Here is a 20,140-nt window from a genome sequence, read left to right as displayed (position 1 = left end):
CACACACGCACAAACACATGCACTCTCTCTTTCACACACACCCACGCACGGACACATGCGCGCTCTCGCTCTCTCACATGCATGCACACACACATGCACGCTCAGTAGTATATAGTGATACCTTCACTTCAACTCTGGTCTTAAATTTGACAGTTCCAGCCAGGATTCCTGGCCTTAAATATGATGGGGCTAGTCTTAATTATGACAGGCCTAGTCTTAAACTTGTGTGTGGAAAATTTGACTGCTCTGGCTGGAAACCCTGGCCTTAAATTTTGACATGGCCTGGGCGCAGGCTGTTGGCATTAAACAGGCCTGGTTTTAAAAGGGGGGTGACATGTAGGGATATTCCCAAGAAGTAACAGGCTGCAAAACATGTGGTAATTGTGTACATGTTTTAAAAGTGCATATGAAAGTGCGTGCAGGCTGGAAATGTCTGTGCATGTTTAAAACTGGGTGTTGCAGACAGCTGCAGACTGAACAGCTGCTGAACAGGCCTGAGTCCCCAACCCTGTGTGTTGGGAGATGTTTTTTATGTTTGAAAAAAAAAGGGGTGCTTTTAAATTGTAGCTGTTGGGAAACCCATAGTGTGTTTTAAAAAGCACAAGCCATGTTCAGCAACCCCTGAGCTTTGAGATGTTGAAAAAGACAGATGTCGTGGCAAGGCTTCCCCATGAGAACCTGAAACAGGATGCCAAGTGCTAGGACGTAATTCACACCCCTCCAAAGCCCCTGGGCCGAAACGGGCTTTTAAAATGTATTTTGTTGGAAACCCATAGTGTGTTTTAAAAAACACAAGCCAGTTTCGGCCCCGGGGCTTTGGGATGTTGAAAAAGACAGATGTCGTGGCAAGTCTTCCCAGGAGAACCTGAAACAGGATGCCAAGTGCTCGGACGTAATTCACACACCTCCAAAGCCCCTGGGTCGAAACTGGACATGCTGGCAGGAATTGTGACAGTTTAGGCCAAGACTTGATGACTCTGGCTGGAAAGATGACATGTGATGGGTTTAGGGCGGGGACAAAGGTCGGTTCCCGGGGGTCTCTAATGCCCAAGATAAGCCATTTTAACATATGAGGCCCATTATAAAAGTGTCCAGAAGATTTTGATATGTTTGCTATGGCCCCAAGCACCCTACTCTTCCCAAGATAAGATAGAAAAAAGTTACCTTCCAAAGACCCCCATGACATTCTAAACCCCTCAAGTCATAAAGGGTGTGGGGGCTTCTAATTAGCATGCATGGACAGGTATAAAAAGGCCCCTTAAGGAACACTGTCAAACACCCATTCCAAAAACTCTGGGAGCGACTGGCGTGGATTGCTTTTGGCTGGACCTTGTGGGCTCCTGCATCAAAGTCAAGAAACCTTAGGGGATTGCCTGGCCTGGATTGTTTTTTTCTTTTGCGGCACTTTGAGGATTTCTGCACCAGAGACAACCCTTGGAACTTAAAGGCGAGAATGGACCTGAGCAACTTTTCCCAGATTGACGCAGCCTGCCAACATGTAGAGAAGGTAAATAAAGCATGGGCGCATGTTTATGTGGTGTTAAAAGTATACAAAACTGTAGTTTTGAAAATGCTAAAGAGTACTTTGTAAACTGTTAATGTTTAAGGCGATGTGTTGTGTTTAATGTGAATAAAGGTGCCAATGAAGTTTTTTACAAGACGTGAAATGTAGATGTATTTAAAATGAATAAAGGCTGTGTTGAAGGTTTGAGTTTAAAGCTATGTGTGTAGACAATTAATGTTAATAGGGGTGGTGTTGTGGGGGATGGCGCAGAGTTTGCAGGGGTTTTTTATTTAAGGGGCATAATGTTGTAGGTCTTAGGAGGGTACATGCAGAGGGGAAACATGCATTTTACAGTTCATAGAAACATTTAACTACACTGTAACGGTACCATAGGGGCTTTAAATAATATACATGGCATATAATTAAAAAATAAATAATGCCTTGTTGCACTCACCAAACCGATGTAGAGAGTTGGAGGGGTCCAGGGGGGCTCGGGGGTCCTTGCTGCTCCTTGGTGGGGTCCTGAGGGCCTTGTATTTAAAAAATAAATAAACCCGGGGGCCAGTTGTCGAGGGGGGCTCCTGGTGGGTCGCCATAGTCCTTTGGGGTGTTATGGGGCTGTCTCTGGTGCCGGTCCCGGTGTCCCTGGGCCTCCGTGGCCGTTATTTTTTTAAATAAAATTCCCCAGGCCCGCTTGTGTGTCTGGCGCTGCTCGGGGGCTCTGTGGGTGGAGGGCTCTGTGGGTCCCTGGGGCGCTGTGCCCCGCTTTGCAAGTTTTGGCGCTTTTTTTAAAATCGCCCGAGCCCGCTTATGTGTCTGGCGCTGCTCGGGGGCTCTGTGGGTGGAGGGCTCTGTGGGTCCCTGGGGCGCTGTGCCCCGCTTTGCAAGTTTTGGCGCTTTTTTTAAAATCGCCCGAGCCCGCTTATGTGTCTGGCGCTGCTCGGGGGCTCTGTGGGTGGAGGGCTCTGTGGGTCCCTGGGGCTATGTGCCCCGCTTTGCAAGTTTTGGCGCTTTTTTTAAAATCGCCCGAGCCCGCTTATGTGTCTGGCGCTGCTCGGGGGCTCTGTGGGTGGAGGGCTCTGTGGGTCCCTGGGGCGCTGTGCCCCGCTTTGCAAGTTTTGGCGCTTTTTTTAAAATCGCCCGAGCCCGCTTATGTGTCTGGCGCTGCTCGGGGGCTCTGTGGGTGGAGGGCTCTGTGGGTACCTGGGGCGCTGTGCCCCGCTTTGCAGGCTCCAGCGGTGTTCTGGTCCGCATGCCTCGTTTTGGCGCTTTTTTTCTTTCTTAAATGTCCCCGAGCCCGCTTCAGCAAGGCGCTGCTCTGGGGATGTCTGGGGCTGGACACAGGTCCTGGTGTTCCGTCCGTAGGGTCCAGGGGGCATTTCCCACGGATCCACGTGGGTCGTTGGAGCAGCGGTGGAGAGGCTTCCTCAGTGACTGCAGGGGTAGGTCCGCCCCCTTCCAGTGATGTCGGCAGTTCGTCACTGTAGGGGCGGGCCATGCCCTACAGTCCCGGTGTGTGTTTTATTTTATTTTAGCGCAAACTTTACCCTAAGGTGTCACAGCGCTTTACATATTACAGGCGGCACATAAAAAATACAAACAGAAAAAAAAAATGCGTGTAGGGGCTAGCTTTGCACAGCAGCCCCGGTGTGCATGTTTTTTAAATATTTTATATAGCGCTAACTTGACCCTAAGTAGGCAGAGCGCTTTACATAAGCCCCAGTGCAAAATGTAGCACACACGAAGGTGTCAGAGGCTTCACAATAGGAACAGAAAATTAACAGTGAACAAAGTATAAAAGCAGACGATGAGTTACAAGGGTGTAAAATTGACAATAGTGCGCAACCAAAATACATGAGCTAGCAAACGGTGGAAAAAAAGTGAAGTGTGTGCAGGTTACAGGTAGAGGTATAATACTGCAATACGTGGTAGACAATGGGGAGTAAGCAAGAGGTAGCAAACAGTGTGTTACAAGAGAAAACAAAGTGCCATTAGAGGTATAATACTGCAATAAATGGCAGGCACTCCAGCATAAGAATAAGCGCTATGTAGGCAATTGTGGAACTGGCGTAAGTATCAAAATGTGCGAGGTACTAAATAAGGTGTTACAAGAGAAAAGTGGCGTGTACATGTTACAAAAGAGTGCCAAACACATAGGCGCAATGGTTGCAAGGTGGGCTGTTGGTGGTACATTAAGTCCTTTACCCAGAATGATAGGATATGGCGCAGGGTGTTTTTTAACAAGTGTTTTAGAGCAACACATGCAACGCTTTTTGAAAAATTGCAACGCTTTATTTAAGAAAGGCGTTTACTAAAACCGTTTTTATTTCTTTTTTTTTAAATTTAATGTTTAATACAGATGCAAGACCCTGCAAATGCAACCGTCACCAATGTGCCCCCTGCGCTGGCCCCCGCTGTAATAACTAGCAACGCTGGCCACTTGTTGGCCCCACAGCCAGGTATATATATATATATATATATATATATATATATATATATATATATATATATATATATATATATATATATATATATATATATATATATATATATATATATATATTTAGAGTTATGTAGTTCTACGTAGTTTTGTACACCAGTCTCTCAGAAGTTCTCTTTTTCTAATGGGCTCTCATGTATGTATGCTTTTACAGCTTATGACCCTGACCTACAACAAGCTTTTGACGAGCTTATGGAGTACATCGAGGCTCAAGACGCTCTGAACCGTGTGCAAAACACTTCAGTTCCTACATGTAATTAAAAAGCCCCTGTTATTTTAAACTGTCTAAGACGCTAGGGGAGTTGGCGGGGTAGGCCACAGTCCTGACCCTGATGGTGTATAGTGGGACTCCTCAGAAATATGACTAAGACGGGGTATTATTTTTTCTTTACAGGCACCCCCACGTTATGCCCGAACGGCGTCGAGGTACAAGAGGCGGCACGAGAATCAAAAGAAAGCCCTTTGAAGAGGAAAGCTTTACCTTCTAAAGTGGGACCACCGTCAAAGAAAGGAGTTGCAAAAAGACCTCTATCAGGTGTGTTTGTTACAAAGGGTGTGAAAAGTACTATCGGTGTTACAGACTCTCAAGCAGAAGGGTACAACGACTTGTAGCAAGGCCTATATAAAAAGGTGGCGGTGTAGAACTTAGGATTGTGTGTGTTCTTTTTATACTTTCTCTAACATATATATTTTTTCTGTTTATATTTTAGAAGCGGCTCAGAAACATGCTGCTGAAGAGAGGTCGGCGCAGCCCTTAAGGGACATAACAGCAACCGTCCAGAACAACAGAAGCGCTACAAAAGGTGTGAGTAGGCGTGTACGCCGCGAAAAAGTCTCTGCGCACTACACACCAAACATGATGAACAATCCTCTACACCAATCTATTCTGCACAGGGGTGGAGTCAGCACTGGCGGAGTCTTGACAAACACAGATAACACAGGGCAGGGTCTCTGTAAAACAGCTACAGGGGGTCTGGGCCCTCTCAGCGTATCAAAAGGGAAAGGTATCTCAATCACTGCCGCCCTTAAGAAGAAACATAAGGACTCAGAGAACCTTCCCAACCCTTTAAAACGTGTGAAGTCCTCCAAGGTATTCACAGAGCCCCAAGCAGAACCCTTAAACTTAAAGAAGACGGCTCCGATGCTCCCAGAGGTCCAGGCAAAGCCCTTAAACCCCAAGAAGAAGAAACCTAGGACCCCTGAACCCCATGATAGCCCCTTAGACCTATCTGTAAAAAAGACTGTTAAACCTTTGAATGAGGCCTATACACCCGTGAGCCCCAAGGAGGCGGTAGTTGTAGCTGTGGATGTAGAAGAGATGGCGCCGCCACAGCCTCCTAAAACATCGCGCCTCTCAAGAAAACATCTGAAACTGAAACCGGGGGTCCCTAAGCTACAGATAGCAGCGTCCCTCAGCAACCATAAAGCAACGCTGGATCCACCCAGCATCCTGAAACCCCAGACAGTACCAAATAAAATAACTGTACATGTAGAGGTACACGCCCCTGAGCAGCCCCCAAAGCCGGTTGTAAGTGTTCAGGCACAGCCTAGGGTCTCAACTGGTAATAACACGCAACCCCTAGAAGGGCCTTCTATCGTGAACACCCCAGCTCTTGAGCTGATTAGGGGGGCGGTAGACAACCTAGGTAGAACCCCTGAAGCGGTGTCCCAGGGGTCTTTGAGCACAGCGGGTTTACAGAACCCAGCTAACAGGTCAGCACACCCTGACACAGGCATTTCAGCTAGGACCCCTGATTATAACGATAGCTCCTCACAATCCTCATACCCATTGTCCCCTAGTACCCCTCCGGGGGCATACGACCCCACCAGCCCTGCTGCCAGCCCCGCGCCCAGCCCCGCGTCCAGCCCAGCTGCCAGCCCCGTGTACAGTCCCGTGTCCAGTCCCGCGTCCAGCCCACCTGCCAGCCCCGTGTACAGGCCCGTGTCCAGCCCCGATGCCAGCCATGTGTACAGTCCCGGGTACAGCCCCGCGGTCGTCGTAAGCCCCACACAGCCCTCAGCAATAAGTGTGGATGACAAGACCACGGGGGCCCAGGGGGTACAGCCGCTTTTTCCATACAAAGTTTGCAATGTTCCATTCCTGTCCGCACCAGGGCGTTCGCCGGGGGGTCCTATTTCTAGAACACTATCGGCACAGGCTTTACAGAATGGTGCTAAGGTTGTTAGCAGTATAGATGGTCCTAAGACGTTGCAGCCATTTATAAGGCCTCGCAAGGTGGGGCCCTCTAAGCAGGCGCAAGAGGGGTCTGTAAACACATATGAGGTATTTGCGGCTCATGTAAAAGAGATGCAGATGGCTGTTCGAAAACTAAAACGCCAGGCGATCGCCGCAAACCTAAAATGGGGGTTGGGGGTGAACAAGCCCCTGTACACACGTATGGCCCATCAGAAGATCGTGGAAAGGGTTGGGGTGTGTAAAAAAGTGATCATCCAGGAGTGTCAGGCGGCTGTGGCAGACATACATGCTATACGGGTGTGACTATGGCAACACCGGCCCCTAAAGACCCCCACAGCCAGTAGTGCTCATAAGAGGCCCCCAAAATATACCCGTAAGGTCCAGAGGTTAGTGACAAAGTCTGTACGCTTCTTAAGACTGCTCAAGCAGCGTACATCTGATGCCTCACAACCCTTCAAACAAGAAACAACTGTTTCCCTAGGCCCCTTCAAACAAGGTCTCATAGTTTCAAGAACAGCTCCTGAAACATATAAACCAACACTTTACCACCGACAATACATAGGTGCAGGGTCAAACATACCGAGGGTCGGCCATTTGAAGGAGGTAGGGGGGCGGACTTTAAAACTCCAAACACAGCAACATTCAGAAGGACCTAGGGGTGGAACTGTAGCAGCGGCCTCCATGAACAAGGCGTACAATGACACCAACCAACCTGTTCAGATAGGCTGGGGCATGGTATCTCGAAAAGCCTGGGGTCGTAAAAGAAAAAAAAAGTGGCTTAATAGTACAAAGCAACGCAGGCGCTTAATAAATAAGCTGAAGAAGGCTAGAATATGCGCTACCCGCAGGTTTACAAGGACTCCTGAGGCAGGTCCCACCAGGACCCCCCAAAATGACACAACAGAGAACACCTCCGCAATTCACACTCCTACTGATGAGGGCCCAGAGCCCTTGTTTTTAGAGAGTGTTAGAAGTTACACTCGCAATGTAGAGAGGTTTAGGGCCGTAGAACACTATGAGGAGTTTAGATTTATTAACCTCCATCAAATAACATCATCCGATCAGGGTGTTCTGGCTATACATCAGGCTGTGCAGGAGCTCATAGAAAGGTTGTTACACAATGTGGGGCCTTATGACTTTTTCCAACTCCGCTTCCAGGGGCAGGGTTTTGACACTCCGTTGTTCACCAGGCGGAAGGCCCGAGATGTTTTTGACGCTGTGCAATTTTTAGAAAACCTCTCAAGGCTTTTACAGAGTAAGGCAGAACTAGTCGCCTATGGCACTTTTAGAGTCATAGCCCTCATTGTACGGGGGCGTGAGGGGGGTGTTTCCAGACCTTTAAAGAGCATACTCTACAGTCAAATAATTGGTAAGAAACAGAGGTGGCTGCTCAACTTTAACAGCCCCTCTGCCAACACATGTCTGGCGGCCAGCATCGTGGGGCTGCTGATGGCTCGCAAGACCCCTGACGCTGTCATCATGTCTAGAGCTGCTGAAGCCCACGAGGTTCTTGAAATACCTCCTGACCGAATGGTCGGCTTTGGCGATATAGGTCTTTTTGAGAACTATTTCGCCGTGACGGTGAAAGTTCTTCATCACAACGGTTCCTGGAAGTACTTTACAACCGGGGGCCCTGTGAGAAACAAGACCGTATATGTCCTCCACGCCGAAAATCATTTTAACGGCATCTTGAACCTTAAAGGTTTTTTGGGTGTCAGGAATGTGTGCGCCCACTGTGACCATATATACAGCAATAAAACATACCACCAATGTGAAATGCATTGCAAGATGTGTCAGAGGGACGGCTGTATAGAAGACGCTACCCTGAAGGTGAGGTGCGGCACGTGTAGGATGTTTTGTCGCTCGCAAAACTGCTTGAGCATACACGAGAAATCTTTCACATGCGTCCCTAAAAAGGACTGCAGTGAGTGTGGGCGGTATGTGGCAACGGATCACAAGTGCAAAGGTATGATATGTCCCCGTTGTCATGTGTCTTACGAGTCAGGCACCAGCCATCAGTGTTATATGGTTAAAGGTCTACCGCAGACCAAGACCGAGGACTATATAGTGTTTGATATAGAGTGCACACAAGAGACGTGGGTACACCAACCTAACTATATTTACGCCCACCATCTAACTTCCGACGACAGCTGGGAGTTTGAGGGACGAACGTGCGTTGGTGATTTCCTGAGCACTTTCATTCAAGCCAAATTCCAAGGATATACCATGCTCGCCCACAACTCGAAAGCCTATGACTCCTTCTTTATTCTACGAGACATGATTCGTGAAAAGATACCGGTGGAACTCATAACACAGGGGTCTAAACTGATGTTGATGACGGTATGCCCTTTAAAAATACGCTTCATGGACACCCTGAATTTCCTACCCATGAAATTGAGCAAGCTGCAAAAGGCCTTTGGGTTCCCAGGGTGTAAAGGTTATTTTCCACACTTTTTTAACACCTGGGCTAATCAGAATTATGTGGGACCCATGCCTCCTACCGACAGCTACGGGGTGGAATACATGATGCCTGATGAGAAAGTGAGCTTTCTACAATGGTACTCTGAAAACCGTGAAAAGGAGTTTCACTTTCAAACAGAGTTGAAAGCTTATTGTCAGGCTGATGTAATGATCCTGCGGCAGGCTTGTAACATCTTCAGAGATGCTGTGGTGTCTATGACTAAAGAAGTAACGGTGTTGAAATCCAAAACCCCTGAAACGCGGCATGCGGTCGAATACATAGACCCATTTCAAAACGTCACTCTGGCATCCATGTGTATGTCCATCTACAAACACATGTTTTTAATGCCCGAAACTATAGCTCTAGTACCGCCAGACCTCTATAACGGTAAACAGAAACGTTCTTCAACCCCCTCTATCCAGTGGCTCATGCACGTCTCTGAGAAGGAAGACATACAAATTCAACATGCCTTACAGGGTGGTGAATACCGCCTGGGGCCCTATTACCTGGACGGGTTCTCTGTAATTAAGGGTGTGCCGACAGCCTTTGAATTCAACGGTTGTTTTTACCACGGATGCCCCAAGTGTTACAAGCCCCACGAGTATAACAAAATGCTGGGGTCCAAATTTGAACACTTATACAGACGAACTCTGACAAAGGCCCAGTATGTTGAAAACCAGGGCTTTGCTATGAGAGTTGGGGGGCGCACAAATGCCATACAACTGTACAAGGCCGCTGGTGAGGGTGAGAAAATACACTACTATGATTTCACCAGTCTGTACCCTTTTGTGAACAAGATGAAGTTGTACCCGCTGGGTCATCCCACCATCATCTATAGAGATTTTAAGCCCCTATCCGAATACTTTGGGCTTATCAAATGTGAAATCTATCCTCCTAAGCAGCTTTACTTCCCGGTGTTACCATGCAGAGTCGATGGCAAGCTGATGTTCCCCCTCTGTCGAACATGTGCGATGCTTAAAGAAGTTGACGGTTGCAGACACACCGATGAACAAAGGATGCTCACAGGGACCTGGTGTAGCATCGAGGTACAAGCTGCCTTAGAGAAAGGGTACAGGCTAGGTAGAGTGCACGAAGTGTGGCATTTTAAGAGCACTACAACACAACTCTTTGCCCCCTACATTAATTTGTTTCTCAGAGACAAACAGGAGGCCTCAGGGTATCCTGAATGGTGTACTAGTCAGGATGCAAAACAGAAATACATCGACGACTACTACGCTCACGAGTGTATCCGTTTACGCCCCCAGCTGATAGAGGTCAATCCTGCACGCCGCCAGTTAGCCAAACTCTGTCTCAACTCCTTATGGGGAAAATTTGCACAGCGCACAAACCTTTCAAATACTACCTTAATATCAGATCCTGATGAACTGTTCAAGTACCTGTTTGCCCCATGCTACGAGGTGTCCAGCTGCGACTTTATCGATGACGATACCGCAGCTTTGTGTTGGAAATACGCCCAAGAGTACCCCACATCGAGTAACAACATAAACATTTTCATAGCCTGCTTCACGACTGCCCACGCTCGTCTAGAGCTTTACGGGGTTATGGATAAGCTCCAGGATCGCTGCTTGTATCACGATACAGATTCTGTGATTTTTCTGAGCAAGCCGGGGGATGAAGACCCTCCTCTGGGAGATTATCTGGGTAATCTAACCAGTGAGCTAGATAAGGATGAGTTTATAAAAGAATTCACGGCCTCCGGACCGAAGACATACAGCTACCGTACCAACAAGAACAAGGTGTGTATGAAGGTCAAAGGGATAACATTAAATGTCAGCAACACCCTAAAAATCAATTTTGATAGTTTGAAGAATCTGGTGCATGAATACGCTACAGCAGACGATTCTGAGAATGCTAAAACCATAGTCGTGAACCAGCCCTGCATAGTCAGATCCAAAAAGAAGTGGGAAATCACAACCCAGCCTCTACATAAAACATTGCGAGTTGTTTTTGATAAAAGGGTCCTGACCACCGACTATAAAACACTGCCTTATGGTTATTAGACCCATTAGAGAGACAGCCGCCACAGCATGGACACTAGGTTACAGCATCCGTTCTCCTGCGTGCTAGCAGGACCCTCAAACTGCGGGAAAAGCTACTTTATAAAAAAGCTCTTAGAAAATGCCGGCTCTGCTTTATCACAAACCCCTAACAACATTGTGTGGCTTTATTCATGCTGGCAGCCTCTTTATACGGATTTGGGTCGCCGGTTCCCACATATCAAATTTATAGAGGGTATACCGGATAACCTCAACGATGATGAGCTACTACCCCCAACCCTTGTAAATATGATAATTGTTGATGATCTGATGCGTGAAGGTGGTGATCATCCCGAGTTAGAGAGAGCTTTTACCCAATATTCCCATCATCGTAATCTAAGCATCTGCTACATTGTGCAGAACTTGTTTTACAAAGGCAAGAACAGTAGGTCTATAGCTCTCAACGCTTCATACCTTGTTTTATTTAAAAACCCTCGTGACAAACAACAAATATCCGTCATAGCTAAACAGATGTACCCCGGAAACACACACTTCTTCATGGAGGCCTTTAACGACGCTACAGCAAAACACCACGGGTACCTGTTGGTAGACTTAAAAAATGAAACTCTAGAAGACTATAGACTAAGGGCTGATATTTTTCCCCCAGAGCTACCTGTAGTTTACACCCTAAAGCCCAAGACCAGGACCTATAAAAAGCAACACTGATGTCTTTTAGAACCATTTACAACCCCACCCTTATAACGCACAGTGGTGACCATGTCTGCACACCTACGCCGCAATTTAGCCCTACTGAAAATGCTTGTTAAAGCCAGTCCCCAACATCGAAAGGCCATCCTGGGCAGCGCTTCTGACGATTTAGTGGCTGCCATTTCAGAAATAGCCCTAAACACCCTAAAAGGCAACGTCCCTATATCAAAGCGGCAGTTGTAATGTTTGGGTAGTAGCCGGGCGGGAAGGATGCGTGTATGCCCATGGGGTCCTGCTCTCTCTTGATGTGAAACTTGGCTTCGGCCGCTGTAAATGTATTCCATGTTCTAGGGTATTGTATTTCTGTTAGGGCAACCTCCCAGTCCCCTTTCAGGTCCACAGCCTTAGCCAATTTGACGGTGTAATTAGAAATCTGATTGCTGGGGAACATGTCCTTAGAAGCGTTGGATGGTAAGGTTATATAAAAGGGTGTAGTCTCCATCGTAGCAGCGGCTTTTAGCTCACACACCCTTCAGGGAGCTGGCCAACACCCAACTGTTAAATTTCTCAGGCCAGCCGCGCCATTTGACATATGCCTGGCTCTTAGCACCTGTACCTTGCCTTTTCAGAACTTTTTCAACCCTATACACACGGTTTGGATCATTGTGCACCTTTTGTAACTCTTCCTTGTAAAAGGATCCCGACACCGTTTCCCCATCGTAGTCCTTTAACCTGTAAATATATAGCCCTTCCTTAAGCTCCACACTTTCCACTATAAATATTTCATCACTAAAGGTCTGTTGGTAACCCTTTGTGAAGACTCCTTTCAGTTTTGAAATCCTTACATGATCACCATTTTTAAATACAGAGTTCTTCACCTTTGTCCCAAAGTTAGGACCATACAAGTTTCTCCAAACAGTTAACGAATTATTAGGTGTTACCTCTTCAGGTGCCATTTTGATGGTCCTATGATAACTAGCATTATATACAGCTAAAAAAGCCTGTAGAACATCCACGTATCTGTATGTATTGTTGGCCGTAAAATACCTCCACATCTTAGACTTTAAAGTTCTGTTAAACCTTTCTACAACCGCTGCTTTTACCTCCGTGTGTGTTACAAAATGTTGAACATTGTGCTGCTTTAATAATTTCTGAAATGACTTGTTTAAGAATTCTTTTCCTGCATCTGTTTGTAGTTTTTGAGGAGTACGTCCCTTATCGAAGATGGCTTTAAAAGCGGCCGTGACGCTAGCTCCACTTTTATCACGCAGCGCCTCTGCGTACGCGTATTTGGACAACACATCTATGACTGTTAATATATAACATGCGCCGTCGTTATGTTTTGCAGTATCTTGAAGGCTGATTATGTCCGCCTGCCACTGATAATCTATACACGCATTAACGATTGTAGGACGCCTCTTAAAACGTCTTCTGGCTGGTTTATGTAGTGAATACGCCTCCTCTCCTGATAACCATGTCTTCACAGCTTCTCTGCTTACCGACTTCTTGTCAGCCACAGCCCTTCTATATAGAGCGGCGCCGCTTCCAAAGCTGCCAACCCCGCTTGTATCATAATAAAGTTTTCTTAACATGCCCTCCGACATGTTAGCAGTCATTAGAGTACAGGAAATGAAAGACGCTTGTTTTGTGCAAGAACATTTTATTAAAAATAATGAGTATTACCAAATCACAAACAAAAAAGGGGTTTCATATCTTTTCACAGTATGCGTAGTAAGTACGGTTTAACACATACTTTTTTTTTTGGGTGTAACATTCTACTACTTTACTTTAAATACACGCTAGCACTTAGCATTACATCAGGACTTATCTATTATAAAATAGCCTTTGTGGTGCGAGGGCAACTACTTTTCTGCTTTTAAGATACACATTACACATGCGCCTTTCTATAAGTCTTTCTATCATTTTTCTGTCACAGCACGCACAGGCGTTTGGCATGCCTCTCAGTTTTGCGCAGGGGTCGTTGGCATAGCGTATCTCCTTTACTGTCGCCATCAAGATCTTCAACATGTTAGGGTGGACACAATTATTTTCATCACTCAGGCCGTGCACCACCCTTAGCAGCTTATACATCTTGTACGGATCAAGCAAACTACATATGTGCCGTATCATTCGGTCTCTGTATGATTCGGCTAGACACTCGTGCGCCTCCTGTTGAGGGTCCCTAATACGGTGGCCGAAACACATGTTGTAATAGTCCCGTTTGACACAAGCGCGTACAACTATAGCTGCGAAACCTTTGACACCAGCTATAGTGTCTCTGGGGAACCACGCCGTTGCTTTTACAAACTCATCGTTCTTAGAACCATCTTCACATTCCATGGGCAGAGGTGAACTCGGCTTTGTGGAACTTCCAGTCTGGTTTGCACAGCATATACAGGACAGATTCAAGCTGCGACCTTTTGCAGTCTGCCCCTGGGCCTCAGTTCTTTTCGGTGTTTCATCCTAGGTTCAAAAGACAAATATTGACACCCCGTTAGTGGTAGAAAGACAACAAACTTTCATGTAAAGGGTCTACGCCTAACATTTTTTACTTACCCACACACTTTCACAACCCTCTGCAGCGCCTCTGAAATCTTGAGAGTCGGTAACATCCATTGGGGACCCTTCATCTTCAACGCTTGTATCAGGCTGTTGCACAACTACCTTCGTAGGACTCATAGCCTTCTGAACATCCATGGTTTCATAGATGTGTGTATTAGGAGGGGGCATAGTTTCATTTTCTTTGTACATTATGAAGTAAGTGCACCCCACTGGTTCTGCTCTCTAGAGGGTCACCAAACAAAAAAACGAAATATTAGCGTTCGATAGTTGTAGAAATAAAATACAGCCTTATGATAAATGGCTGCTCATAACATTTTGACTCACCCCCACATTTTCACCACCCTCGGCGGCGGCTCTGCCATCTTGAGAGTTGTTAATATCCTGCGATGCCCCATCAGCCGCGGTTCTGACATTTTGAGAGGCGGGAATAACATCCGATGCGCCCTCAGCTTCCACGTTTGCATCAAGCTTTTGAACAGGGACATTCTCAGGAAAAAGACTCTCGCGAAAACCCACGTCTTCATAGACGGGTGTATTAGGCGGAACTATGGTGTCTTCCGCATCCTCCGACTCCAAGAGCATGCTTTGCTCAACAGTCAAGTCGCCACTCGAACCCTCGCTAGAGCTGCTGTCGCTCTTAATCGGGGACAGCGGACACCGCCAATCCTTGAAACCAGGGGCGCCAAAGCGCTTAGCAAACCCACAGCCATAAGCAGTAACGTCGCAACCCATATCCTTAGGTTCTTCTGATTGAGCATTCTCGTCCACGACCAAAGGGCTTATGGTTCTGTAATAGCTACTGATGGGGGTCTGTGAGCCACCAGCCCAGTGTTTTCTCGCAAATGGGTTGTAGCTCTTCTCTTCTGCCATGGCGCTCCTTCACGTAGTCCAGCGGTTGCTTGCTTGCTATACCAGGCTCCTGACACCGGCTTATATGTATTCTGACGGCTCCGCCACGCCTATGTCTCCAAAACAAAACTACACACCCCCCTATGACTCAGCCGCGCACCTTTTAAGGCCCGGCCCTGTTAAATTTAAGGCCAGGGGTTTCCAGCCAGAGCAGTCAAATTTCCGGCCAGAAGTTTAAGACTAGGCCTGTCATAATTAAGACTAGACCCATCACTTTTTAAGGCCTCAGCCGCCCACCTTTTAAGGCCCGGCCCTGTTAAATTTAAGGCCAGGGTTTCCAGCCAGAGCAGTCAAATTTTCCACACACAAGTTTAAGACTAGGCCTGTCATAATTAAGACTAGCCCCAGCATATTTAAGGCCAGGAATCCTGGCTGGAACTGTCAAATTTAAGACCAGAGTTGAAGTGAAGGTATCACTATATACTACTACGCTCTCTCTCCCTCTCTCACACACAGACATACACACACTCACCCACACTGCCAGGCCTCCAGAACTGGTGGCGTGGTGGTGGTAGTGCGTGGTGTGCAGTGCCGAAGCACCATTGACTCCTGCTGTTTACAGTAAGACCTTCACTGGTTCTTTTAGCTTGACTGTGGTATGATACAAGGACCCCCTTTCTCCCTTTCAGGCCTCCAGCACTGGTGGTGTGGTGGTGTGGTGGTGGCAGTGTGCAATGCCGAAGCACTTTTGACTTCTGCTATGCATGGTAAGGCATTCGCCACCTTCACTGCTCTCTCTTGGAGCACCGAAACACTGCTGTGAATAATCACAATATGTTCGTGAGTACAACCACACACACAACCAAACACACAACAACACACACATAACCACACACACACAACCACACACACACACACACAAACACACACAAACCACACAATAAAACACAACCACACACCCAACAACACATCCACACACACACCCACAACTGCACCCACAAATGCACCCACACACAACTACAACCACACACACACACAACCACACACACAACCACAACCACACACACACACAACCACACCCAACCACACATCCACACACACAACCACACCCAAACCCACAACCGCACCCACACACACACACACACAACCAAACACACACACAACCACACACACACAACCACACACACAGCCACAACCCCACACACAACCACACAAATGCAATCACAACCACACACATGCAACCACAACCATACACACACACACAACCACAACAACACACACAACCACACAGTCGTCAGTGCACACTTTCACCGGGCACAAACACCACCAGCCATCAGTGCATGCTTTCACCTGGCACAAACACCACCAGCTGTCAGTGCACGCTTCCACCAGGCACACACCACCAGACGTTAGTGCACGCTTTCACCAGCCACACACACCACCAGCTGTCAGTGCACACTTTCACCAGGTACACACCACCAGCCGTCAGTGCACGCTTCTACCAGGCACACACACCACCAGCCGACAGTGCACACTTTTGACTTCTGCTATGCATGGTAAGGCATTCGCGAGTGTGGCAGTGCCTAATCTGAACACCTTCACTGCTCTCTCTTGGAGCACCGAAACACTGCTGTGAATAGTCACAATATGTTCGTGAGTACAACCACACACACAACCAAACACACAACAACACACACATAACCACACACACAACCACACAGACAACCACACACAAACCACACACACAGAAAACCTCACACACACAAAACCACACACACACACAACCACACACCCAACAACACATCCACACACACACCCACAACTGCACCCACAAATGCACCCACACACAACTACAACCCACACACACACACAACCACACACACAACCACAACCACACACACACACAACCACACCCAACCACACATCCACACACACAACCACACCCAAACCCACAACCGCACCCACACCCACACACACAACCACACACACACAACCACACACACACACGCAACCACACACACACAACCACACACACACAACCACACACAGAACCACAACCCCACACACAACCACACACATGCAACCACAACCACACACACAACCACACACATGCAACCACAACCACACACACACACACAACCACAACCACACACACATCCACACAGTCGTCAGTGCACGCTTTCACCGGGCACAAACACCACCAGCCATCAGTGCACGCTTTCACCGGGCACAAACACCACCAGCTGTCAGTGCACGCTTCCACCGGGCACACACCACCAGACGTTAGTGCACGCTTTCACCAGCCACACACACCACCAGCCATCAGTGCATGCTTTCACCAGGCACACACACACCACCAGCTGTCAGTGCACACTTTCACCAGGTACACACCACCAGCCGTCAGTGCACGCTTCCACCAGGCACACACACCACCAGCCGACAGTGCACACTTCCACCAGTACACACACCACATCAGTGCATAATTTCTACAGGCACACACACACTACCAGCCATCAGTGCACACATCAATTGCTAACGCATCCTCAATTAACTATTGTAGCAATCCCAGTATGGCACACTTTACTTTTAAACATATTCTTCTGAAGCGCAACATGCCACCATTGCTACCAAAATAAATTCACTTTTTTTGGCCTACAATTTATAGACTTTTGTTGCAATTGTTGTTGCAATATTTAGCAATGCCAAATACTCAAACTTAATTAATGCGAGACCTATTGCATTGCAAATGCTTGTATTGTCTTTCCCTGCTCTCTTTCCTCTGTTGTGCTCTGCACCTCCTCTGTTGTCTTTACTTCTCTTTATTCTCTTAAGCCTTCTTCAGTGCTGTCTCGCCCTTTTTTAGGTTTCACCTCAAGAGAGCATGCGCTGTCAGCGAAAACACTTATCCTAAAAAGGGAGCTTAGAGCCCGCCCATTACTAACCTTTATTTACCATTGGTAGACTCCCACGTCATTCTTGCTTCTCTGCTTACAATTCGTCAGCTGCGCCTCCTGGCACCCTCACATCCCCTCACCCTCACATCCCCTCACCCTCACATCCCCTCACGCTCACATCCCCTCACGCTCACATCCCCTCACGCTCACATCCCCTCTCCCTCGCATCCCCTCACCATCCCTCACACCCTAACCCTCACACCCCCTCACCATCACACCCCCTCACCCTCACACAACCCCTCACCCTCACTCATCCGCTCACCCACCCTCACCCACCCTTTCACCCTCACCCATCCTCTCACCCTCACACACCCTTTCACCCTGACACACCCTTTCACCCTCACATCCCCTCACCCTCACACACCCCCTCACCCTCGCACACCCCCTCACCCTCGCACATCCCCTCACCCTCGCACATCCCCTCACCCTCACAACCCCTCACCCTTACTCACCCTCACTTACCCTCACACACACTCACACACCCTCACGAGCATAGCATAACAAAACATAGCATAGCATAACAAAATACAGCATAGCATAACAAAAAAAAGCATAGGATAGCTATGCATAGCATAGCATAGCATAAAAAAGCAAAGCATAGGATAGAAAAACAAAACATAACATAGCATAACAAAACATAGCATAGCAAAACACAACAAAGCCTAGCATAACATGACAAAACACAACAAAACATAGCATAGCATAGCATAACGAAACATAGCATAACAAAACAAAGCATAGCATAGCAAAACATAGCATAGCATAACAAAACTTAGCATATCAGAATAAAACGCAGCATAGCATAACAAAACATAGCATACAGCATCACTCCGCACCACCACAGCATCAATCAGGGGCACCACAACATCACTATGCGCTACCACAGCATCCTTGAACGCCACAGCATCACTCGTTCACCATCACAACATCAATCAGCGCTACCACAGCATCAATCAGTGCAACCATTCAACAACACCTGGTTTAAATATGTTCTCTCAATGTTTCAATCTTTATTACAAATGTAACATAACAAAGCATAACAAAACATAGCATAGTATAACAAAACATAGCATAGCATAACAAAACACAACAAAACATAGCAGAACAAAACATAGCATAACAAAACATAACATAAAACAAAGTATAGCATAACAAACATAGCAAAACACACCAAAACATAGCATAGCGTAACAAAACACACCAAAACATAGGATACATAACAAAACATAGCATTGCAAAGCATAGCAAAAGCATAGCATAGCATAAAAAAACACAACAAAACATAGCGTAGCATAACAAAACACAACATAGCATAGCATAACGAAACAAAGCTTAGCATAGCATAACAAAACATAGCATAACAAAGCATAGCATAACAAAACATAGCATAACAAAACATAGCATAGCAAAACAAAGCATAGCATAATAAAACACAACAAAACATAGCATAACAAAACATAGCATAGCATAACAAAACATAGCATAGCATAACAAAACAAAGCATACGATAGCAAAACTAAACATAGCATAGCATAACAAAACAAAGTATAGGATAGCAAAACAAAACTTAGCATAGCATAACAAAACACAACAAAACATAGCATGGCATAACAAAACAAAGCATAGGATAGCAAAACAAAACATAGCATAGCATAACAAAACAAAGCTTAGGATAGCAAAACAAAACATAGCATAGCATAACAAAACATAGCATAACAAAACACAACAACACATAGCATAACAAAACATAGCAAAACACAACAAAACATAGCATAGCAAAACAAAACATATAATAGCATAGCAAAACATAGCATACCAAACACAACAAAATATAGCATAGCATAACAAAACATAGCATAGCAAAACAAAGCATAGTATAATAAGACACAGCAAAACATAGCATAACAAAACATAGCATAGCATAACAAAGCATAGCATAGCAAAACATAGCATAGCATAACAAAACTTAGCATATCAGAACAAAACGCAGCATAGCATAACAAAACATAGCATACAGCATCACTCCGCACCACCACAGCATCAATCAGGGGCACCACAACATCACTATGCGCTACCACAGCATCCTTGAACGCCACAGCATCACTCGTTCACCATCACAACATCAATCAGCGCTACCACAGCATCAATCAGTGCAACCATTCAACAACACCTGGTTTAAATATGTTCTCTCAATGTTTCAATCTTTATTACAAATGTAACAAAAAGATGTTAATATTTCACTTCTGTTCTTGGATTTTCGTCACAATAAAATACACTGAACATAATCTTCACAAAAGTTTTTTACAAAATTATAAGCTATTGCCATTATAAATTACAATAACTTGTATTTAAGTATTAATTATTGGAAAAAAATTAAAAGCCATTGTTATTTGTAATATCAATACATG

At 46.3% G+C, this 20,140-nt stretch overlaps 1 protein-coding gene across 1 annotated transcript; it reads left to right on the top strand.

Annotated features, from left to right (window-relative positions):
- The first annotated feature begins 1,453 nt into the window (after positions 1-1,453).
- LOC147729576 (uncharacterized) lies at positions 1,454-6,504 on the top strand. Its single transcript, XM_086954011.1, has 5 exons — positions 1,454-1,507; positions 3,864-3,963; positions 4,159-4,257; positions 4,399-4,539; positions 4,715-6,504. Exons 1-5 carry the CDS (start codon positions 1,454-1,456, stop codon positions 6,502-6,504), a joined length of 2,184 nt encoding a protein of 727 aa, XP_086810137.1.
- The last annotated feature ends 13,636 nt before the right edge of the window (positions 6,505-20,140 follow it).

The sequence above is a fragment of the Lissotriton vulgaris genome, chromosome 2_1, assembly GCF_964263255.1.
Source record: "Lissotriton vulgaris chromosome 2_1, aLisVul1.2, whole genome shotgun sequence".
NCBI lineage: Eukaryota > Metazoa > Chordata > Amphibia > Caudata > Salamandridae > Lissotriton > Lissotriton vulgaris.
Note: the sequence above shows the minus strand (reverse complement) of the source record. Positions and strands in the feature narration are given on the sequence as shown.

What these genes read in the sequence shown, in the direction of transcription:
- LOC147729576 (XM_086954011.1), top strand. Translation starts at nt 1,454, where the DNA reads ATGGACCTGAGCAACTTTTCCCAGATTGACGCAGCCTGCCAACATGTA. An exon ending in CCTGCCAACATGTAGAGAAG is followed by an intron (nt 1,508 to 3,863) that starts GTAAATAAAGCA and finishes TGTTTAATACAG; the next exon opens with ATGCAAGACCCTGCAAATGC. An exon ending in TGCAAAAAGACCTCTATCAG is followed by an intron (nt 4,540 to 4,714) that starts GTGTGTTTGTTA and finishes TTTATATTTTAG; the next exon opens with AAGCGGCTCAGAAACATGCT.